This window comes from Macrobrachium nipponense, chromosome 43 (genome assembly GCF_015104395.2).
Source record: "Macrobrachium nipponense isolate FS-2020 chromosome 43, ASM1510439v2, whole genome shotgun sequence".
Classification (NCBI taxonomy): domain Eukaryota; kingdom Metazoa; phylum Arthropoda; class Malacostraca; order Decapoda; family Palaemonidae; genus Macrobrachium; species Macrobrachium nipponense.
In genome coordinates, this window is record NC_061104.1 from 12461936 (window position 1) to 12486611 (window position 24676).

The 24676-nt window shown below is 42.2% G+C and overlaps 1 protein-coding gene across 1 annotated transcript in view; it reads left to right on the forward strand.

Annotated features, from left to right (window-relative positions):
• LOC135213793 (uncharacterized) overlaps positions 1–24676 on the forward strand; it is a 293734-nt gene that overhangs the window by 124242 nt on the left and 144816 nt on the right. Inside the window, exons 15-21 of the mRNA XM_064247921.1 lie at positions 926–1155; positions 2994–3183; positions 5980–6207; positions 6714–6883; positions 8882–9009; positions 12278–12374; positions 12756–12881. Coding sequence (XP_064103991.1) covers positions 926–1155; positions 2994–3183; positions 5980–6207; positions 6714–6883; positions 8882–9009; positions 12278–12374; positions 12756–12881 — 1169 coding nt within the window. The remainder of the gene's footprint in view (positions 1–925; positions 1156–2993; positions 3184–5979; positions 6208–6713; positions 6884–8881; positions 9010–12277; positions 12375–12755; positions 12882–24676) is intronic.

Here is a 24676-nt window from a genome sequence, read left to right on the forward strand (position 1 = left end):
TTAGAATTCTGAATGAAGCAATTATTGTAAACATGTATTGGCATAAACAACCGAATTGAGAAACAGCCGAGTGCCGACGCCATTTACCGTAACTATCGAGGGTTTATTAAGAGCTCCGTTAAAATTGTTAAGCCCTGCTGATTCTCAATAAGTAAAAATAAAATACATTTTTGTTCATTTCTCATGCAGTGGAGATCTCAAGAAAGCATAATAGTAAATTAAAGCTGCAGGTTATAGCCGAGGGTGAATAAAACAAATAATGGCCAGGCAGCAGTGATGTTTGGAACTGGAAAAATCACACCTACTCAATACTTATACAATGAAGTAATATGTGCATGTTTTCAACCAAAGTTTATGATAAAAGGTATTTCCAAAGTATCTCTCTCCTAACAAATAATGGCAATGAAGATATCAATAATACTCAAATCCACTGAGATTTTGAGCATGTAAACAATATCAAATGCAAATGATGTACATGAGGATGTTTATATTCTGTAATACAGTAATGAAATGATAACAGTAATATTGTTATTGGATACAACAAGCTAAACAACCTTTATTTAAGTGATCATTATTATTATTATTAATATAGTTGTACCGTTTAATTTTTGTAAATAATCACTTTTCTCCAAAAAACATTTCAATTTGTAATTTAGAAGTTGTCCTATACTACAAATATGAGATAAATTCATGAAAATTTACCATGATTTTTGGCCTCTTCTTATCTAAAGCTTGTCCTATATGCAGAAATATACAGTGTATGTAACTCGGTTTTATATTGTAACAAGAACTGTATGCCTGGATTTAAAGTGAAGAGAACTTTCAGTATATATATAAGGTATTCTTGGCTTTTTCTAAATATCTTATTTATTCACCAATTAATTTGATTCACACCCCTGTTTTATCTCAAAATCTCCATTTGCAGATTTCATGATCAAAACACGTAAGGATCAAGTTGTTTCTGGAAAGCATACTTTTGGAGTTGTGTCCAGTGAAAATTTGATTAGCAGTAAAGATTTCTACTCTGCTCCCCTTATCAACTATGTCAAAACTACGGATATCCTTTTACGAGATCAAGATGTGTCCTTTAATCTACCCATGAATCTGAAATTACTAGAGGTTAAGAGAGCTTTAGATGTGGATTTAGTAAATAAAGTAAGTGTTTCTTGATTCATTCTCGGTTACATTCTATTGCTTGGTCATTTTTTACTATGTTAATTGCTCGCTTTTATTCAGACAATTTTTTTTTTGTTTTAAGAAAATTTTTTGGAAAAATCAATATTGATTAGGGGGGACCTTGTAGGATGGAGATTTCATTTGGCAAGGTCATTGTAAGCTGCTCTTGTTATATTCAGAAGATGAACCCTATTCATAAGCGGAAGATGAACCCTATTCATAAGGAACAATGCCACAGGTGTTCATTAGGAAGAAGTAAGGTGAGGTAAGGGGAAATACAGAAAGAAAAGATAAATGAATGGTGTGACTCCTGCATTTTGAATGACAGATCATTACAGTAGTAGTTGTTTTTAGAAACTTAATTTTGTATGCTATTCTATTATGGTAAGTTACCAGAATATGACGTGTCAAATTAATTTGAAATATTTATAAAGCTTGAAGGATTGAGATTGGATTGCATGTGTTTTGTGTGTTGTTTTCAATTTTACTGGAGTTTGAGGGCTGCCTTGATGAATTACATCCATTCTATTATATTGTGTCATGGATATAATGGCTTTGTCAAAGGGATTAGTACTACAGTTGATTGAATATTCTCCTTAACACTAGGCAATGGAGAATATTTCATAGTATGTTCCCAGAAAATGCATATGATGTCGAGCTCTTTACCTAGATACTTTGGTGAAGTTTGAGGGAGTTACAGGCCACCATAAAAATATGTGAGAGTTGCTAGTGAATTGTATGGAAATGTAGCAACCACTGTGAGAAGTTCTGTGGGAATGACCAGCAGCTTACATGTTAAGGTAGGACTACACCAGGGATCAATGTTGACCCTTTCATGTTTGATATTATGCTGGATGTAATGGCCGAGGTTGTAAGGGAGAAACACTTTTGGGTTGTGTCCTATGCTGATGACATGACATGCTTTTGATTGCAGAAACTAGAGAGAAGCTGGAGAGAAAGGTAGATAGGTTGAAGTATGTATTTTAGTGTAGAGGGATGAAGAAATGTTGAACAAAGAGGACTTATTATATAACAGGTGGGATGGATGATGACGAGTAAGCCACAGTTAAGCTGGGAAAAGTGAACATTGAAATTTTTGAAATATCAGGGCTTGGTAATGGACTGAGTGGATGATATGGATAAAGAGCTTAACCATCAAATTCAAACTGGATGTAGTAATTGGAGGATGGGTATCAGGCATACTCTGCAACAAGAGTAAGCTTAAGTACAAATACATGAGGTGGTGGTAATTTGTGCCAATTTGTATGAGCTAGAAATGGCTCCAATGAAGAACATAAAACAAAATAAGTTAGTTGTATTGGAAAGAGGGTGCTCAGATGGATGTATGAAGTAATGAGGAGTGATAGGATAGAAATGAACACCACAGGGTATCAGGAAAAGCCACTGAAGTGTCAAAGAAAGCCCAAGGACTGAGATGGTTTGGGTACCTGATTAGGAAGGAGGATGGTGACATGGAGGAGAGATCAAGGAAGTGGAAGAGCTAGGGACACAAGGAAGAGGAGGGAGTATTGGTCACATTTTGGACACTCTGATGACCAAATTAAGTTAGTTGTGGACTTTCCTTGGCTGTTATTGTATTACTACTATGTTGTGTGTTGTTTTAGTCCAGACATAAGCTTCTGAGTGTAAAATCTGATCAGTGTTACTCACCCTTCCAGGTGACTAAAAATTCTTACCAAAATTTCTATTCTTGTTAGTTTAAATATCTGATAAATGGCAGTTTTTCATGTTAAATACTAAGTAAGATAGTGTAAATGTTTATAAAGTTAACAAAGAGTATAAAATTTTGTTTTCAGGTAAGCTTGAGAAGACTAGCAGATAGAGCAGTGTACAGTGACATTGATGAGAAACATACACTCCCAGGAAGCTATTTATTTGATTATATTCATGTGACGGGCAATGTGGATGTTAAATCTATAAATGGTCACAATTTGCAACTGCTTGATATGAATGTTTTAAAAAAGACTGGAGACTTCACACTTAGAGGTATGTTAGATAAAGTCTTTTTAGATTTTACCAATCTTTCAATTTCAAAAACCCTATCTCTGGTCTCAACAGGTGAGGCTACTTTTACAGTTGAAATTTCCAGTACAGTAATACCTCAGTCTTATGCAAGGTTAGGATCTGGATCCCCTCGTGTAAATTGAGTTTTCTTGTAAGTTTTGCATGGTCTCTAAAAATGCTAATACCTAAATGCTTATTTGTACAGTTAGAACAGTAAATATGACCTTAATCATGCTCCCCAAGATTCTTGTAAGTTTACTCTCTCTCTCTCTCTCTCTCTCTCTCTCGTTTATAGTCAGTGGTAATTTTAAATCTTCTAGAACTAATGCACCATTTTAAATCATAGAGACATAACTATGAGTTGTATTGGGGAAAGAAGAATCTCTCTCTCTCTCTCTCTCTCTCTCTCTCTCTCTCTCTCTCTCTCTCTCTCTCTCTCTCTCTCTCTCTCTCTCGTTTGTAGTTAGCGGTAATTTTAAATTGATCTAATTATACCTTCACCATCTAGAACTGTAATGCACCATTCTAAAACAGACACATAACTATGAGCTGTATTGGGGAAAGAAGAGCTATAATACATGTAATCTTCACACGCACCTATATTTTTACCAGCCATTTATTTTTTTCTTTAAGGGTAATGTATTAGGGTAACTTTTAAATAAAATTATTAATTAATTTCATTTAAAAGTTAGCTTAACCCTTACTGGATAGGTAAATAAATCAATGTTTGACAGCTCTGGCTGAAAGTTTCTCTTTTGAGTTAAAAGATGAGGGAAAGAATATTTTTTCTTTAAAATACCATCACATACAAATTTTTTAACTACAGTTATATTATTATTATTATTATTATTATTATTATTATTATTATTATTATTATTTTATGAAAATAGTATTAATAAACATATAGTACATGTACTGTAAAAATTCTCATCTCAGTGAGAGAATTATATTTTTATATATTTAATGTTATTTAATTCATGTATAAAAGCTTTAAAATCTATAAATTACATAAAAGATTACACACACTTAGTAGGGTTTCTCGAGGATTCACAAATGTTCACATGTCTGTGAAAAACTCTTGTATGATATTAATTAGGTTCCAATGAAAAGTTTGCACTATTGTGAATTCAAGCAGCTTGAATTTTGTAAGATTGAGGTATTACTGTCCAGCATTTGTAATTTGCAAGTGAAGCCATGAAAAATTAGGATGTTCTGCTTTTCACTTGACAATATGTCTCCACTTTTCAGTGTCAGAGGAAACCTCTTTTTCTGTGATAAGTGTCTTTAGGAAAAATCCTGAATAACTTTCTTTGCATTGTTTTTACATTTGCAAGACTGCATTTGCTGTTGTCATTGTTGTCTTCTCAGCTTAATTCCTGTTTGGAATAACTGTTTCTAATAAACTTTTCCCAGGGGTTTCTATCATGTCATCCTCCCATGTATTCCTATGTCTGTCATGTCTTATCGAATCCAGTTGTCATCTTCTAGGTCCTCCTTCCCTTCTTGTACTTATCACTGCCATTCTCATTAACTCTTGTGCAACGTGTCAGTCTTCATCTCCCCTCCTCATCAGGTACCCAACCCATCTTAATCCTGACTCAAGGTCTTTCTCTGACACCACAGTCACTTCTACTTATCCTGTCTCTTCTCAACACACACTACTTTTGTCCTGTTTTCTTCAGTGGTGCTGCTTCAAGCCCATACACCATAGTAGGTCTTACCTTCATCTCGTGTATTTTGCCTTTTAGCTTAATGTTACAGCGAATGCCTAATATCCCTCCAATTATGCAATACAGTTTGGATTTTGATGGTTAACCTCTCTATTCATGTCACTCCCTGCTTATATTATTGAGCTCAGATACATACACTCCTGATCTCTTCTAACTTAATCAGGGCCCATTTGCCATTTATTCAGGCTTTGTTTGTCTCATCTTCTCTCCTACTCGCTAGAACATATTTTCCTCTGTCTAAGGTGTGTCTAGTTCCTCTCTAGTTTTCTGCAATCAAAATAATGTTTAATGTAGAACATCCACCAAAGGGGCTCCCCCCCTTACATCCTCAGGATATATTGTACACTTTTTTTTTTTTTTTTCCCTAGTACATGCTTTAATGTCCCTTGAAGTTTGGTTTGAATTTCTTGTAGGTTTTGGTGGGGATGATTTTTGTTACCAGTCCCCCCTTTACCTGCTTTTTATTGGATATTTCACCATTCGTTACTTATTGAGTTTTTATGTTTCTTACATTGATTGTTGTGTTGTATGATTTTGCCTCGCTACATGAAAGGTTTGTCTTGCTTGTGGCAAAAGAAAGGCAAAACAGAGCCTGTGCCCAAATGTTAAACAGACCTTGTTATCTTTCCTTTCCATTTTATCATTTTCTTTTGAGAATCGCCAGAAAAGGAAGACTTCTTCATCAGAAGACTGGAGATTTGAGAGCAAAATTAGCACACAGTAACTCTCAGACCCAGGCATAATTATTGTGGAAGTGAGCTAGTTTTTCTTTAACTTAAGTGGTCTCTTTATGCTTTATTTTTAGCCATGTAATATTTTATTTGTCCTGAATGATATTCTGTATGTACGCTCAGAACTATGCAAAACATTGATTTAAGATTTTTTTTCTAGCAACACCTGATGTACTTGTATTTTGAAAAATAATATTGATTTAGCTAGAATTAAACATAATTATCATGGAGTAAATACTTATATTTTTAGTTATTACTTGAAGATTACGTACAATAATGAATCATTGAGTACTTTTTAGAAATCCGTTTTTCAACAGGAATCCTTGAATATGAAAATGATTTGGTTGTTGGGGATGCTTCAAGTGTCAATTTCATCAATGGTATTAGTGTGACTGACTTAGTTGACTTAAAGTCTGAAGGAACCGTTCTTGGAGATTACCACATTAAAACTGCTGTGGTTTCTGAGGAACTTCTCTGTGATAGCATAAATGGTGTAGATTTTGGGAGAGATGTGGTGATAACAGACAAGGATCAGGTGATCAGTGGTAAGTTTCTATCTTTTCTGTATTTTTAACTAGTTGACAATTCCAACACTGGTTAGCTTGTGTGTGTGCAACATTATGCATATTTTGATAATAATTAACCATAGGTATATAGCTTAATATTATATTTGTTCATATGCGGAACAAACCTTCAGTCTTAATAATGTGATAAATCTTAGCGCCAGCTGGAAACCTGTTAAAACAATCAAAGATTGTATAGCAAGGGATCTGTGAGATCTGGTAACTCCTGCTGTATTTGACAAAAAGGATAAAGAAAATTGGATACCTAGGTGGCATACCATAAATATACTGTGTAGTTTCATAATTAATTATAAAGAAATTTTATGTACTAAGTATACCAGATGTATGACTTTTTAAATCGGGGAAAAACACTCAAGGGGCTTTGTACAAGTGTACTAATTTTTTTCGTAAATTATTTACAAGTTACGATTGCTTGGTAATTATGGTGCTGTATAACTGCACTGTCTCTTGTTTTTCCATCCTTTTAGGTCATATTGGCTTTGCAAGTGATGTTTTAGTATATGGTGATAGTGGTGTGTTGATGGCTGATGGAACCTGCATTAATCACTACGACATTTCAGAATTAGATAGAAAACTGAAGGATCAGGTTCAAACTATATTGATAAAAGACAGCTCAAATTTCACAAATCATCTGACTGTAAGTATGCTATGCTCCTTATATTTAGTTTGTAAAATGTGGTTTGTTTTTATGTTTTTTCCCCCAATTAATATCTGGGTGTACCCAGAAAATTCTTCTTGAGAAAAAAAACCTTACCATAGATCCAGAAGCCTCTCATATGCTAGTTTGATAGGAAATCTGTGCATTTTCTACACAAATGCCCTTGAAAAGTTTCGATTACTAGTGTTCTTTTCCTATTATAGGTCATTGCTTAATTGTGCAAAAGCAAAAGCACCCAGTAACTTTAAAATCTCCTAATGCAGGAAAGACCCTTTTGGTAGACAGTTCCAGTTCCCATAAAACTTAGGGTATGATTGATATACAATTAAACGGTATCTGTTCGCTTCTTAATAACAGCTATCAAGATTTGTGGTAAATGCTTGTATGTAGAGAAAATTGGAGTAGTTCAGCACAGTAGATGCAGTAAGAAATGGTATAGATTAACAACAGTGATTATACCATTATCATTAAACACTTATAATACAGAACAGCATTCAGATATGAGAGACTTCATTGAACTTAAGTGGAAGGATATTACACCATGTGGTCCTTGTAAACTGCTTCCTTCCCCTCCCAATCTCATCACATGCTCAAACTGTTTTGGTCTTTGCTATCTGTTTATTCTCCATCCCAGTAGAAAAGGACCAACTGTACACACTATTAATTAACATAGAAGTATATTTAATTGCAAAGGATATAAAATCTTTATAGAAATATTACAAGCAATACACAGCTGATTGAGTATTACAGCACAATCACTTATGACTACATGAACAGTGATCAGAGTTTTCTTTAGACAGACCTTTTAGAAATAACCTAAGGGAAAAATTCACACCATTAAGTAAACTGTCATTTCCTTGTACTGCTGAATAGCTCTCCCTACCATCCATCTCTGAATAAGATGTTACAGTAGATACACTGTTGTTAGGGGATGATAACAGGAATTCTGTTTTGTGTATGTGAGACTAAATCATTCTGGTCAAGTTGAGGAGTTGATAATAATTGTAGTCCTGTATTAGTAATGATAATTAAATACAGTATTGTGATTTGATATGATGCGAAAGTCTCGACTTGAAAGGTTGCTGATATTTTATCATTCTCTAAGTAGAGTTCATTTTTTTAGCATCAATCATAAGTGGTTAGTCTTTTAAAAGTAACTAAAATAATGTGTATAAGAATGCAGGTTGTCTTAGAAATTTTATGAAGATAATTAGGAATATTAGTAATAAACTGGAATTCCATATTGAGGATATTGTAAGTACTAATTTAATTAATTGGAGATTAAATAAGATTAGTGAGAGTACAAAAGTATTACATTATTAAAGTAATTTAGCAGTAGACTCAAGATACTCATTAACAGAAGGGGAAGTAAAGCAATCAAACCAAGCATTAAGACAATATTTTGGGTTAAAGCCAAAATTTTGCATATATATGTAACATTTGAATTTGTATTTAGAGAAGAAAAAATCTACCCTCCAAGATACGTAATGGTAATGCCAACATGTTTTGTTAATGTTATGGTATAAAATTTGCCTCATACCATGTGACATGTTCCCCATAGGGGGTTAGTGCCACAGAGCACCTCACGTGGTGCACTCTAGGCTTTACTCAAGGTTCTTTGCAGCATCCTTTTGACGAGCTGCAACCCCTTTCTTTCCTTTTACTAAACCTCCTTTCATGTTCATTCTTCCATCTTTCTTTCCACCCGCTTCTAACAATTGTTTCATAATGCAGTTGCAAGGTTTCCCCTCCTGTTACACCTTTGTAACCTTTTGCTCACCTTTTAGCTCAGAATGACATCGTAGGTCCCAGTGCTTGGCCTTCAGCCTAAATTGTATATTCTCTATTGTTTGAGATATTGTTATATTCATTTGATGTTTTATATGTTATAAATTCTCCACCAACAGTTTTTCTGCAAGTGTAAAATTGTGAGCTATTCCAAATGCTGTGTGAATAATAAGAATTTTTTTTATTAAGGTATTGCATGATGTAAAGGCAAGTAGTATAAACGACATTCCTTTGGAAGGAATAGAAGAAAGGTTTTGGCGACGTTCTGTTCCTCAGATTATTGAAGTACCTGTACAACTAGATGATGTGGTATTTAGGTTGGTATTATTATGTTTTTTCATACAAGCTGTTAATCATTCAGTGGATCCCAGCTGCACCCATATTTCCTGATCAAGAAGGAAAGAAACCAAACTGCAAATGTTTAGACATCTTCTTAAGGGGGCCGGCCAGCTAATGCCATTCTTTAAGGACAGGACTTTGATATTCATACCACTTAATAAGGTGACTTGGGACATCTCCAAACCGCATATGATTTTCGCCTCTGACCTTCGGTTTTGTGACGCCAGGGCGATTTATCCCGATAATAGCCATTTTTCAAATTCTATCTCCTCCCTTGATATTCGATATTAAGACCTGGGATTGCTACCATATAAACACCTGATGTAGACCTCCAATCAAATGAGGAGTTTTTTTTTTCTAAAAGTCATTTTTTTTCTAGAAGTTTTTTTTTTTTTTTTTTTTTTTTTTTTTTTTTATTTTTTTTTTTTTTTTTTTTTTTTTTTTTTTTTTTTTTTTTCTAGAATTTTTCATTATGGTAAAAAAATAAACCCTATAAATCAGGAAAACAAAATTTATAAAATAAAAGACAAAACAAAAATAGGAAAAAAGGGCTTGATTTGATTGTTCTATAATGTTTTTCTGAGTTTATATACCAAAATCCAATGTTATAGCTTTAAAACTAAGTGAGAAGATAGATTTTGAAGGTCAATAACTATAGTTTTGAGGTATGGGCGTTCAAAGTTTTCCTTCGTATTTTTATAACGACAATGTTAATAGATAATGATTATTATGATTGTATATTTCTTTTTTGTGTATTAATAAACCAAAACTGTTTTATTTATCATAATTTAATCATAATGATGATCCCTTTGCTCATATATCGTGTGTCAGGCAAGATGGGGCACTCCTTCCTACGCAACTCTCTCCTTCACTAACTCGGCTTATTACAGTGAATTTTCTTTTTCTGTATGTTAGGAAGATGTTTTCCTAGTATTTTCCTCTTTGGCATGATGAAATTCTAGCCGAAACAAAGATAAACAAACGTAAATGCAAGAGAATGTCAAGAGGTGAAATTCGAAGTTGTACTCTGTTTACAAAGACAATGTTAATAAATCATGATTATTATGAATTTCATATTCCTTTTTGGGTATTAATAAACCAAAACTATGTTATTTATCATAAATTAAGATCCCTTTGCTCAAAGATCGTAGCCTGGGGGACAGTGTGACGTGTGCTTCAGGCAAGACGGGGGCGTTTACTTACTACTCAACCCTCCCTCTCTCTCCTCACTAACTACGCTAATATCGTGTATATTATGATATTCTGTAATCATATTAAAGCGAATTTTTTTCGTCTTTATGTTAGCGAGATGTTTTCCTTGTCTTTTACTCATTGGCATGATGAAATTCTTGCCAAAACATAGATAAACATATGTAAAAGCAAGCGAATGTCAGAGGTGAAACTCGAACGCGTAGACTACTTGAGGTCTGTGCTTGCACTGAATCATGGTTGAACTTGATATGCCCTTCTGCGACTCACGAAATCTCTACAGATGCCATTTCTCACAATTTCTTTGACAATAATTATCAAAATTTACGATAACAGAAGAAATATTGCATTTTCTTGTACGGAACAATGTTTTAGGCTTATTGAGTTATGTTTACTAATTACCCTGTAACTACGAAAGTAAGAGGAATTTTGACAAAATATTTCGTATACGTACTCTCAATTGCCATATGAAGCTCCATGAATTTTTTCATGAATTTGCATTTTTCGCCCTATATCCCCATATATAAGGGTTCCGGCCGGCCCCTTAAGGAACCTTTTGAGTTAGATTATGATTTGTGCCACTTATATACATTCATTTCATGCATTTTTGCTTCCATATCAAAAGTCAAAAGGGGTTTCCCCAACACTGGAGGTATCATAGTCTAGTAAAAGACTTTTCTTTGCCGGAGATTATTGCTGACACTCAGTCTTAAGAAAGGTGCGAGTCATTTATGTCTTTTTGTTGTTCTGCTCTGCCATCCTTGTTTTTTTGGTGACAATTTACTGGTATCTGTGTGAGGGCAATCATAGCATACTTTCAGCCAGTTCTCACCTCATTCTTTGCATGGGGAAGTCGTCAGTCTATGGTATTGTAGACTACAGTTTCCTGTAGGCTTCATCATGTTGTCTCTGTAGTCTGCTCTTGGTCCCTTAGGATGACCTTTCTCAATTTGGGATCAGTGCGAGCAAGGTGTTTGCAGTGTCGTCTTCCCTGCCCTTTAATTTGAATAGGGAGCTTGCTGCCTTTCTGTGAGCTGGCACTTGTGCTTCCAGAGCACCTCACAGCTTTATCTTAGTGACATTACTTTTAAATCCTTTTGCTATGTGTTTTTGTCAGGTATGTTTGTGCTGGGCCATGTTTTAAAGGCTGGGGGATTGTGTTTCATGTTCCATTAAGATCATGCTGAATCTGATCTTGTATGTGCTGGGTACCACTAGAGGTGTACCTATCTAGATACTATTGATTGTCATACCTTATACCAGTTAAGTGGTGTACTATCTGTCTGTTCTTTGTGAAGAGTATAACCCATTGCTTTTACTGCATGCTTGGACTTTTTTGTGTTGATTGTAAACTCTTTGTAAACTCTAACTGGGCCTACTTGGGAGAGATGAGTTTTCAGTTCTTTCCTCTCCCGTCCAAGCTAGTCATTCTAGCATTTTGTTTAATAGTTCTTTATAAATGTTTTTATAGCACAGAAAAATTTTATGTAAATCAGATATGGTAGTCATAGATTTTAGTGCCTTTCTCCCATCCTTTCTGTCATCCTTTGTGAGACACACGAGCGAGTTACTGAGAGGTTCCTTGTGAGATGTCTGGGCATGCACAGTTGGTCTCCTTGTCTTCTTGATTTGAGCAGGTTGGTAGGCATGGAATCCACTGTAGGGAAGTAAGGAATTACTACTGTAATTTGTTTTCCATATTTCTGGATGTTACTTTGATGTGTACTTGAAAATAGACTTAAATCTCCTACCCATATATGATATGAAACCCAGGTATACAATGGTGTATCCTATATCCATTGTCAGATTTTGTTACATCTGTAGTTTTATTTTCAGTTCAAGGTTGTGGGTGGGGGTGACATACCCAAAGCTGGACTTGCAGACTTTGAATTTTCCCCTTTATACCATCTTTTTCTATTTTGAACATCTTTCCCTTTGAGTGCAAACATTATTGCACTGGTTAATACTAGGTTGTAACCAAGTTCTGTGGTCGTTGAAAGACTATTTTGTAACCGCCTTCTATTTTTAATTTTGCAGTGATTCTGTTTTGGCAGATAGCATAAATAGAAATGCTATTTCTGATTATCTCAACATTGACAAACCTCAGACACTGTTTGGTCATTTTGATTTCAAGGTTAGTAGTGGGTTCTTTCAGTTCATATGGTGTTCATGTAGATTTGATAAGTGATTGTGACCTTATTTTTAGATGTATTGCATTAGATAAAAAAAATTAAGCAAGTATTAGAAGTATGGTGATAAATTTTAGGACTCACATAGCCAAATTTTTTTTTTCTATAGATCATTATTGTAGGGAAGGCTCCATATAATTTTGTATGATTGATAATGGTTAATGGACATGTTTATCACAACCAAACTGTTTTTGTTTTTTAAGTAATGATTAGTGATATGCCACCTTTTGATTTGATGATGTAGATCACATTTTTAAAAGTGTTCTAACATTAAGGAAATTTTCTACTCTATTGTGATTGGTAATTTTAATATCATCATGTTACAGGGTCATGTAACAGTGAATGGTAACTTAGATGTAACAGAGGGACATACTATTGGTGGGGTTGATATATCAAACACTGCTAAAAATACACTAACTCGTACTGGCAACCATCATGTAATGGGTTACACGGTAAGTTGATTCTGTATACTTTTTTGATAAATGTTATCTCCATTAATATTTATGTACTTTATTATTACTCTATTCAGCATATTAGATTTAATAAATTTTTGAATAAAGTGCCATAATAAGTGTTCTGCCGATATAGTTTGTCAAACTTGTTGGAATTAGGAAGTGTCAAAAACCATGAAATTTTTGCAATTTATTATTTAACAAAGATCTTGGTTAAGAGAATTTCTTTTTGGATATGGGTACATAAATAGGCATTTGAGTTTTGAAACTAAGAATGTGGAACTACAGAATAATCATTTTTGTACATGCAACTTCCCCGGCAGATATATACTTAGCTATAGTCTCCGACGTCCCCGACAGAATTTCAAATTTCGCGGCACACGCTACAGGTAGGTCAGGTGATCTAACCTCCCGCCGCTGGGTGGCGGGACTAGGAACCATTCTCATTTTCTAATCAGATTTTCTCTGTCGGCGGTTCCAGCAACACCCGTTGTTGGTTCCTCCTAATTTGGATTTCGTTTTTCGCTTGCCGTGGATCTTTTGGACTGTCTTTTGGTGACGTATTGGATCTTTGGCTTGGCATACGCTTTTGTGTACCTTTTCTTTGGATTTGCTTTTTCTGATTCTTTAATGTGTCTGACGCTAGTACTTTATTTACAGTGTGTGCGATGAATGTTTAAGGTGAGACTACCGAAGGGTTCGGTAGATCCTCACACTATTATAATCCTTGTGCTGAATGTGAGGTTTTGAATGAGGAAGAATGGAAGTCTCTTTCTTCTTATTTGAGGAAGTTAGAGAAAAACAGGGTTAGGAAAGCTTCGTCTAGAAGCTCCAGTAGGTCTCGTACTAACGAGCTAGTTGAGGATGCTTTAGAACCTAACCCTAATGTAGTTGTTGCAACTTCTCCTCCATTTTCAGCACCTTCTCCCTTCATCGAACCTGCGGATTCGTCTTCGGATCTACGGGAACCGAGGATGGCTGACATGAAAGCCACGATTTGCAGGATGGAATTGCAGTTGCTTGCAATGGAAGGTAAGAGTGCTGTGAGAAGTGTTTTGTGCAGTGTTCCCATTGTAGTGGAGGGAGTGTCTGATCGGCTCCGCGACACTCCCATGTCTAGACCTCTTCCAAACTCCCAGGCCCAGTGGAGGAGGAATGTCGAAAACCGTAAGGAGGTTGTAGAGAATCCCCACTGGTCAGGTGTCCCTTCGGCAGGCCCTGTTGTCTCAACCCAGGCTGCCATGGATCGCCACAGGAAAGGCATCCTTCGGAAGTGCTTTTCGTCGTTCGATTTGGCTTCTTCAAGGCGCGGATAGAGTTCGGCTGACGAGTCACGCCCTTTTTAGAGATCCTCCAGCCCGGAGCGATTCCCTGAGGAGTCGCCGTGTGACTCGAAGAGAGCCAGGAGATTCCAGGACTGTCCTGCTTCTCGTGCGGCTCTTCCCTCTTCTCCAAGGCCCCTCTCGCCTTCTCCTGAAGAAGATCAGGAGAAGTCTACTAAGCTCATTCTTGTGGGCCTTCAGGAGCAGCTTACAACGTTGATGGGCGCGTTGGATTGGGATCCTCCTTGCAGGAAGGACATCGCGCGTCCGATCAAGAGGTCAAAAACTTCTCTCTAAAACGGAAGACCTCCCTTCTTCCGTTCGAGAGAGAAGTTTTTGACCTCTTGATCGGAAGCGTGATGTCCTTCCTGCAAGGAGGATCCCTATCCAATGCGCCCATCAACGTTGTAAGCTACTCCTGAAGGCCCACAAGAATGAGCTTAGTAGACTTCTCCTGATCTTCTTCAGGAGAAGGCGAGAGGGGCCTCGGAAAAGAGGGAAGAGCCACACGAGAAGCAGGACAGTCCTGGAATCTCCTGGCTCTCTTCGAGTCACACGGCGACTCCTCAGGGAATCGCTCCGGGCTGGAGGATCTCTAAAAAGGGCGTGACTCGTCAGCCGAACTCTATCCGCGCCTTGAAGAAGCCAAATCGAACGACGAAAAGCACTTCCGAAGGATGCCTTTCCTGTGGCGATCCATGGCAGCCTGGGTTGAGACAACAGGGCCTGCCGAAGGGACACCTGACCAGTGGGGATTCTCTACAACCTCCTTACGGTTTTCGACATTCCTCCTCCACTGGGCCTGGGAGTTTGGAAGAGGTCTAGACCCGGGAGCATTGCGGAGCCGATCAGACGCCCCCTCCACTACACTGGGAACACTGCACAAAACACTTCTCACAGCACTCTTACCTTCCATTGCAAGCAACTGCAATTCCATCTTGCGAATCGCGGCTTTCATGTCAGCCATCCTCGATTCCCGTAGATCCGAAGACGAATCCGCAGGTTCGATGAAGGGAGAAGTTGCAACCTCTCCTCCATTTTCAGCACCAACTACATTAGGGTTAGGTTCTAAAGCATCCTCAACTAGCTCGTTAGTATGAGACCTACTGGAGCTTCTAGACGAAGCTTTCCTAACCCTGTTCTTCTCGGGACAGGAGCCTTTCTCTGAGAAGTTCTAGGCGCCTCTCCCCTGTTAGGCTCTCTTCTCCTGTTAGCCGCACCTCCTCTAGCAGGCGCGCTCCTCTTGGTAGGCGCTCTTCTCCCAGCAGGCACCTTACTCCTGGCAGGCGCTCTTCTCCTGGCAGGCGCCCTTCTCCTGGCTGGCACTCCTCTTCAAGCAGGCGCCTTACTCCTGGTAGGCGCTCTTCTTCGGACAGAAGCGCCTCTCCTACCAGACGTTCATAACCCTCCTCGGGGGGGGGGGGGGGGGGGGGGGGACGTTTTCTCCTGATGATACGTTTTCCCAGACTCTGAGAGGCCATCGCCGCAAGGTGATGGCTGCTGCTCCTCTCTTCTCCAACTGCTAGTTCCGCTGGGAAGACGAGCGAGTATCCAATTCCTTCCCCATTCCCTCTCTCCTTACGGCTACGAGGGAAAGGGGAGGGATCCTGCAGAATTCTCTGTAGGATCCCACGTTGGGGACTGCACTACCGGGGGGACCCTCAGGTCCTACCTGACGTAAGCCCAGTCGTTGAGGAGGGATCCTGCCCCATCCTCGATTTCTACGGGAATCGAGAGGACCACCAACTGATGATCGTCTAAAGAATTCGGTGGGGGTTTCGCCGAGTGCTTAGAATTCTGCGGAATTTCTAGCACACTCAGAGTGTTCGAGTTTTTTACGATCTCCAAACACTTAGGCGAAACCACGGTCCAAAGTGAGCTAGACGAGAATCCCCAATAATTATTACCACGATAATCGGGAACCTCGCCGAATGCTCGAATTCCTGGAATTTCTAGCGTTTGGAAGAAGACTGCTGCTGAAGGAGAATATCTCACAGTAGGCGACCAACCCTGGAATAGAGAGATCATCCAGTTTGGCTTGAACTGTCGTCTTCAGTATTCTGTTCACCATTGAAGCTTTCTTTCGGGGAAGACTTCTCCTTCACTATCTTGACTAGAGAACGAAGGCGGTCGATCTCCAATCCTTATTCTTATTCCTCGAAGGGAAAAGAATTTAGGATGGAGGTCATTGTACAGAAACCTACAAATATACTACGTATATTACCCTCGCGACATGATTCTGTTAAGCAGTTGAATTTTCCGGGGTGTAGGCGCATACTGTAGTTAACTCTACGGATTGTGACTGCAACTTGGGGCTGCCTGAAACCTCCCAGGAGTTACCAGTTTCGATTTTAGATACTTATGGTATTGTCACGACAACACCAACTCAGCTTTTGTATTTACCGAAATCCGTTTCGCTTAAATATAATTGCTCAAGCGTATTTTGTTCCGACACGGCATACAAACCTTCGGTCCTTTTACAATAGGAAGGTACTAGCGGCAGCTGGATAGGTCGTAAGCTTTCGAACAAGGGGTTCGGTAGTTAACTGCTTGTCCGACAGGCGCGCGCGCGCGACTGGGAGGTAAACAAATCACTTTTGCTTTCGGCCTGCTGGCGTGTGGACGTGTATCATCGCTCTCTGCCCGCTTCATCGTCGATGCTTTCGCATGGTTGTGTTTTTCTTTTTCTATTTATCTAGTGAAACTGAATTGTAAGTACAATCATTTCATATTTATTTCCATTGAATTCAATTGTGAATTAAAGGATCTTGGTTTCACCACGCCCTCCGATTACCCGAGTGCCGGGACTGAAGGGCGTAAGTGCGGGAATTCATTTTCCCAGAAATGATCCTCGTATTGTGTATGCTCGGTGCCGAGGGCGGGAGAGCGCTCGCTCCGAGCGTATATTTTGGTTGGAAATGTGTAGATGAAAATCGTAAGTAAGTGCTCTTTTCATTTATATTTTTTTTGACCTGTATGCTCGTTGCCGAGCGAATGCGCTCGGCACGAAAACTTATTTTGTATGGAAGTGGAATCGCAAGTACAGTATTCTTTTTCATTTTCATATATATTATTTTGATTGTAGCAATACTCATTTTGGATCAGTTTCCGAGCTTACCCGGAAATTGATCCTTTCCCCTTTTTATTTGAATGAAGTGAAATCGCAAGTGCAGTTCTTTTTCATTTTCATATTTTATTGAGATTGCATTGTTTACTTGGATCAATGTTTCCGCTATTTCCCGGGAATTGATCCTTCCCTTTTATTTGTATGAAGTGAAATTCGCAAGCGCAGTATTCTTTTTCATTTTCATATATATTTTGATTGCATCAATTCATTATGGATCAAGGTTTCCATTCATAATCGGGAATGGATCCTTTTACCCTTGCGCTCGGTACCGAGGGCGCAAATGCGCTCGATCCGAGCCCTTGTTCATTGTGAAGTGAATCGTAATGCAAGATTCTTTTTCATTTTATTCCTTTTATTATTGATTGCATCAATATTATTTGGTTCAAGTTCCGCTCAGTCAGGGAATTGATCCTTATGCCCTTGCATTCGGGTTGAGGGCACGATTGCTCTCGGGCTCTTATTATTATTGTTGGGTACATGGGTGCTGTGCGGGGGTGGGGAACGAGACCCCCCCCCCCCGCTCAGCTCCCACAGATGCCCTACACCCTTCCCCTTGGGGGGGGGAGGTTATCTGCGTTCTTCTCCTCGCCCGACCCGTCGAGCGCGGGGGAGGGCGCTCGGTGCCCGATGTACAATTGTATTCGGGGTCTTCCACTCGTTCGGAGAGGGCTCACCCCCCCGCGCGAGGGACTTCCCCCCACTAATCGCTACTACTGTTATTTCCGCAGGTGCTACTGCCACGAGGGTGGACCTTGGTGAGGTATGGGCGTCCTTCCATTTGCAGGGCGTGCTAGTGTCCAGGGGCTGCGGTTCTATGTCTGGGCCTACTGCGGTCACCCATGGAGTGGTGACCACGCTCCAGGTGACGACGTCCCTCCTCACCTGGTGTACTCGCCTCACGTGGTAACAGTCTTGCCTACAGCCGCTGTGAAGTGCCGTTCGCCGTACCGAGAGGGGGGCTGCCGCCGCCGCTCGTGGTTGCCGCGCTGCCGCGACCACACTTCCGCTGCCCTAGAGCTCGCCCTGGACCTGCCGCCGGTACCAGGATGTTGCTGGCTGCTGCTCCACTTCCTGTGTTTCCGGTGCTGCCTGCCGTACCTGCCGATTCTGGGCTGACTGTCCATGCAGTTGCTGCGCTGGCTGTCCCTGCAGTTGCTGCGCTGGCTGTCCCTGCCGTTGCTGCGCTGGCTGTCCCTACTGATGCTGTGCTGGCTGTGCCTGCTGTTCCTGAGATGCCCATACCTGCTGACGTCGTCCCTGTTAGTGGTGGTACTACCCCAGACTTTGGTCTGTCTGTACAGGTGCGTCCGGGCCCTGTGGCTTCGGCTACAGCAACCCCGGCTCCGCCCTGGATAGCAGATCTTACGTCTCCTGAGGAAGCTGACGAAGAAGGAGAGGAGGAAGGTGTCGTCGTCGTCGTCTTCATCTTCTTCATCGTCGTCGGCTGCCGCCTCTTCCCCTTCGACTTCTAAGGCTTCACAGCCGAGGAAGAAGAAGGTTGCCTCCTCCCTCCTAAGAAGTCTCCCTCGGGAGCTTCTCGGGACCCGTCTCACCTCGGTGGGACGGGAGGGTTCCTTCCGCTGGTCCTCCTGCTCGGGAGCGGGCCCGTCTCTTCTTCCGCAAGGAAGAAGACTACGGGGACCAGAGGGGTACCGGCTAACACCGGTACTTCCTCGCCTGGTGTCAGTGGTTCTGCCACTGCATCAGGGTCCGTCTCGGCCTCTCGTTCGCGGGAGGTACCGAGTGTACGGTCGCCTACCAGCGACCGTGCAGCCAGGAACCAGACCTCTTGAGTCCGCTCAGCGTCAGGTTCACGGCACGGGGCGGAAGACTGGTGACAGCCGCTCACGCGACTCTCACCAGACCAGCTCTCGCTCTCGCGGCGACCAGCTGGCTACCCGGGGGACGTGACGGTCCACGACGGCCACGGGCTGAGGCTGGGAAGAGGTCCTCCCGTTCGCCGGTGCCAGCCACGGCTGGAACCAGCGACGTGACGTGCCGTGAGGACAAGCACCGGTCTCACTGTGACAGTGGAGCCTGCAGGTCGCCTGACCGTCGCTCTCACAGAGAGCGATCGGGTACGGCAACCAGCACCAGCTCTTCTGACACTCGAGATCGGGGCCGCTGTGCTCAGTCCAGCCGTTCTCCACAGCGAGACGGTTCGACCAGGCCTGCAGCTCGATCGCCACCGCGGGTTGACGATCGCCTGCAGCCCTCCAAGCCTGCTGGTTCTGCCAGCAAGCGAGGAGGGAGCGTCAGGTCTGCCTCTCCCGTACCTTCAACCTCCTCGGGTTACACCGGGAGGAGCGAGGTATTGAGGAGTGATCGTGAGGGGTGCGCCCCTCATGATCCCACCACGACGCCCTACGTGCCAGGACACGGTTCTTGGACCGGCCAGGACGTATGCGCAAGTGGATGGAGAAGACCGAGAGGGCTGTCGCTGTTCCCCCTTCTTAGGAGGAAGGTTCTCGGAATATGCTCTTGTTCGAAGGGCTTAACGGTCCCACTCTGCAAGATGCTGTGACTTCCGAGATCCAGAGGAACTTTGCCGAGGTTATGGCGCTGATTCGTCAGCACAACGACCTCGGGGAAGGATCGCCGCTCCCACCAGCAGAGCCACGTCTCGGCTCGAGTCGTTTTGGGGCCCGAGAGGGAACCCAAATCGACGGTGGGTCTGCCGCGATCGGAGCTTGCCGACTGTGTTGAACCAGGTAGTCTCTCGTCTCCGGACAAGAAGGCTCTCTCAGTTCTGGGCGGTCGAACAAGCTACTTCCCACTCCTCTACTGCGACAGAGGCGTTTTCTACGTGTCTTCGGACACCGTATTTGAATACCCTTTGGTCCTCCTGAGGTTTCGACCTCGACGAGGACTGGAATGAGTCGGAGGACGGTATCGGCTCTCTCCTGTCAGGTGTCGATCAGCCCCACCCAGACGACGTTCACAGTGGCGGCAGACCCTTACCTACAGTATGAGTTCGTAACCCTCCTCGGGAAAACGTTTCTCCTGACGATACGTTTTCCCAGGCTCTGAGAGGCCATCGCCGTAAGGCGATGGCTGCTCCTTTTCTTCTCCAACTGCTAGTTCCGCTGGAAGGCGAGCCAGTATCCAATTCCTCCCCCATTCCCTCTCTCCTTACGGCTACGAGGGAAAGGGGAGGGATCCTACAGAGATTTCTCTGTAAGATCCCACGTTAGGGGCTGCGCTACCGGGGGGACCTTCGGGTCCTACCTGACGTAAGCCCCGGTCGTTGAGGAGGGATCCTGCCCCTTTCTCGATTTCTACGGGAATTGGGAGGATCACCAGCCGATATCGTTTGACGAATTCGGTGGGGGGTTTCGCAGAGTGCTTAGAATTCTACGGAATTTCTAGCGCACTCAGAGTGTTCGAGTTTTTTACGATCTCCAAAACACTTAGGCGAGACCACGGTCCAAAGTGAGCGAGAATCCCCGATAATTGTTACACGATAATCGGGAACCTCGCTTATGCTCGAATTCCTGTAATTTCTAGCATTTGGAAGAAGACTGCTGCTGAAAGAAGAGTATCTCACAGTAGGCGATTAACCTGGAATAGAGAAGAACGGACGGAAACTTCCAGTTTGGCTTGAACTATCGTCTTCGGTATTCTGTTCACCATTGAAGCTTTCCTTTGGGAAGACTTCTCCTTCACTCTCTTGACTAGAGAACGAAGGCGGTCGATCTCCAATCCTTATTCTCATTCCTCGAGAGGAAAAGAATTTAGGATGGAGGTCGTGGTACAGAACCTACAAATATACTAGTATATTACCCTCGCGACATGATTCTTTTAACAGTTGAATTGTCCGGGGGGTGGGTAGGCACATACCGTAGTTAACTCTACGGTTTGTGACCGAGACGAATTGTATCTTAATTGAACTGCAACTCGGGGTTGCCTGCAACCTCCCAGCAGTTATCAGTTTCGATTTTAGATACTTGGTATTGTCATGACAACACCAAATCAGCTTTTGTATTTACCGAAATCAGTTTCGGTTAAATATAATTGCTCGAGCGTATTCTTTATGCTCGATGGTTCTAGCCGAACGCATTCCTTCGTGGAATAATGGATTACCTGGCAACTCAGGATGACGAGTCACCGAGAGCTACTGCGTATTGAACTGCCTGATAGCGGCTCAGTATCAGCTAGGTCTCGGAGATGCACGGTCGGTTACGTCTCTCTCTCCCCTGGTTTGATTGACTACCGAACCGTATCTCTGCCCAACAATCATGGACTTAGGTCCTCTGATTAACGGGGATTCTCGCAATAATGAAGGACCATCTACTGCTGTGACGCTCGATTTCATCGCCTTCGACATTGCGAGAATTTTCAACAGAGATATCTCTTGGACTCTTTCATCTTTCTGTTCACCGCACGGTAACAGAAGTCTGTACTAGTCACGCCGCTGCATCGCACCGCGATAATGCGAATGATTTTTGCAGACATCTGAGTTTGTCTTCAAAATATCTCGTATTCGTAGGTGTGCAATTATTCATTGCTCGCCCCGAATTAACAGATATGTCAGAAGACATCGCCTACTCTCCGACCTGACAGGTCTACTTCCAAATGTTCAGCCCATGAGAAGCAGTTCTTCAGGCAGTATTTCCCTGTCTTCATTACTGAAAAGCGCTCCGCTTTTATTGCAACTACGATCCTCACCGGACAGCAATGAATAGCGGTTAGCGTTCTCAGTCTTTGTAGCACAGGTTCAGAATCTTGAGAATCCTTCTCTCGGTTCAGCTGTGAAGACGTAGGTTGCATTTTCTGTACACCTTCGTCTTCAACGACACATAGTGTTGTTTCTCCTTAGCCGAGAATCAACTATACTATGAGATATCTTGCCATCAGGGACCTCGGTCTCTAGAAGGCAATTGACTTTCGCCTGTTGGGCACATGCCTTAAGAGAGTCATCACCTTGCCTTCTGGCATCGGTGACGAACAAATTATTTGTTTAGTCTCTTGGCATAACCCTTTTAAGGCGAAGGTCACGTGACTTGCTCGGGTGCTTGGACAACTTGCCTCCTACCGAAACGCAGTCAGTCGGCAGCTGTCAGAGCGCCCAAGTGTGTTCCGAACTTCGCTGGGACTTAGTTCGGTTGTTCCATAACAGTCTTTTCTTCGTCCTAACGGCTTGTCACAGTACCCATACCATCGACACCCACCATTGAGTGTCGGTGTCCTATCCACTACCGAGAAGAACAACTTCGCTGCAGACGGATAGACCAGTATGGGTACAGGACATCACCGAAGTCGAGAAGAGGGATAGGTCATACGACCATTCCCTTCTTTTCCTCTGAGGTAATTGCATGACTTTTCCTGCGAAGTCAAGCATCCAGGGGATGGGGATTCGTGACGCTCGATTTCGTACCGAATTCGTAGCGAAGACTCTGAACCCTTCGGTTCCTGACGATCGGTTAGAGTCCTTCACAATCCCCTCCCTAATGGACTTCACCGCCTTCGATGCGAAGGAGATGCTGCTTTGTCCTGTGAAAGCGCGACCGCGCTTTCTGAAGAAACTCGACATCCCAGGCTGAGTGTTGAAGACTCTTCGTCAGCACCAAGATGACCTAGAAGTACACTCCCTCGAGTTATACAAGAACTTCTCCGTGGCGCAGGTACTGAAGGCAGGGGGTCTGGTACAACCAGACCACTGGCACCTCCTTCTACCTTTTGGATATTGCCCACAGGTCCTTGGATCGTTTTCCTTAGGACCCGTGGTGGCTGCTCAACACGTTGTGTAGCTAACCCAGACCCTAGCAGGCTGAACAGCATCGAGTCCTGGTGTGACTGTAAGAATAGATAAGTGAATGAGAGAGTGACTGGCTTCTCTTCCTATCTTTTTCTCCCCCTCTACCTGTGGGTAGAGGGATACGGTCATCACCTTGCTGGATAAGGACGAGATGCCGGTGAGCTACTCGACAGAGCCCCATCCTATCCTTTCACTAGGGATGGGAGCGAATATCCACCACTTCCTCCTACAAGGGGGGGGAAGTGGATGCCAACAAGAGACAAACCATAACTTTATGTTGCCTCTTGCAAATAGGAACTTGTTCTTGTTTGCTGGTACGAAGAGATACGCTTGCCTCTCTCTTAGTTCTTGGTCCAGAGGTCTGACCATTGATCCTGCGGTGCACACCCCGATCAATCGGACAGAGGCTTGGATCCCTCCCTCGCTCTTACGACCAGGGAGGCATTCCAAGGTTGGGCGAACACCAGTCTGTTCACAAAAGACTCAGATTCCTCCCACCAAGAAGTGAGTCTTCCTATTGTAAAAGGACCGAAGGTTTGTATGCCGTGTCGGAACAAATGACAATTTGTCCAAAATTGCATTTTTCCTAACTATACAAACCTGAGGTCCTTTTACACATAGTCCCACCTCATGCCACCCCTCACTCTGCAGTTTTTGCTTGGGCCAAAAGCAAAAGTGATTTGTTTACCTCCCAGTCGCGCGCGCGCGCCTGTCGGACAAGCAGTTAACTACCGAACCCCTTGTTCGAAAGCTTACGACCTATCCAGCTGCCGCTAGTACCTTCCTATTGTAAAAGGACCTCAGGTTTGTATAGTTAGGAAAAATGCAATTTTGGACAAATTGTCATTTTATGCTCGATGGTTCTAGCCGAACGCATTTCTTCGTGGAATGGATTACCTGGCAACTCAGGATGACTAGTGAGCGAGAGCTAACTGTGTATGGGACGGCTGTCACTGCTCGATAGCAGCTCGGTACCAGCTGGCTCTCGGAGATGCATGGTCGGTTATGTCTCTCCCCTGCAATGATTGACTACCGAACCGTATCTCTGCCCAACAATCACAGACTTAGGTCTGATTAACGGGGATTCTCGCATACATGAATGACTATCTACTGCTGTGACACTTGATTTCATCGCCTTCGACATTGCGAGAATTTTCAACAGAGATATCTCTTGGACTCTTTCATCTTTGTTTACCGCACGGTAACAGAAGTCTGTACTAGTCTCCCGCTGCATCGCACTGCGATAATGCGGAATGATTTCTTCAGACATCTGAGTTTGTCTTCAAAAATATCTTGTATTCGTAGGTGTGCAATTGTTCATTGTTCACCCCGAATTAACAGATGTATCGAAAGACATCGCCTACTCCCCAGCCTGACAGCTCTGCTTCCAAATGTTCAGCCCATGAGAAGCAGTTCTTCAGGCAGTACTTCCCTGTGTTTTCATTACTGAAAAACGCCCCGCTTTCATAGCAACTACGACTTCTCTCCGGACAGCAATGAAATAGCGGTTAGCGTTTTCAGTCATTTGTAAGCACAGGTTCAGAATCTTGAGAATCCGTCTCTCGATTTGGCTGTGAAGATGTAGGTT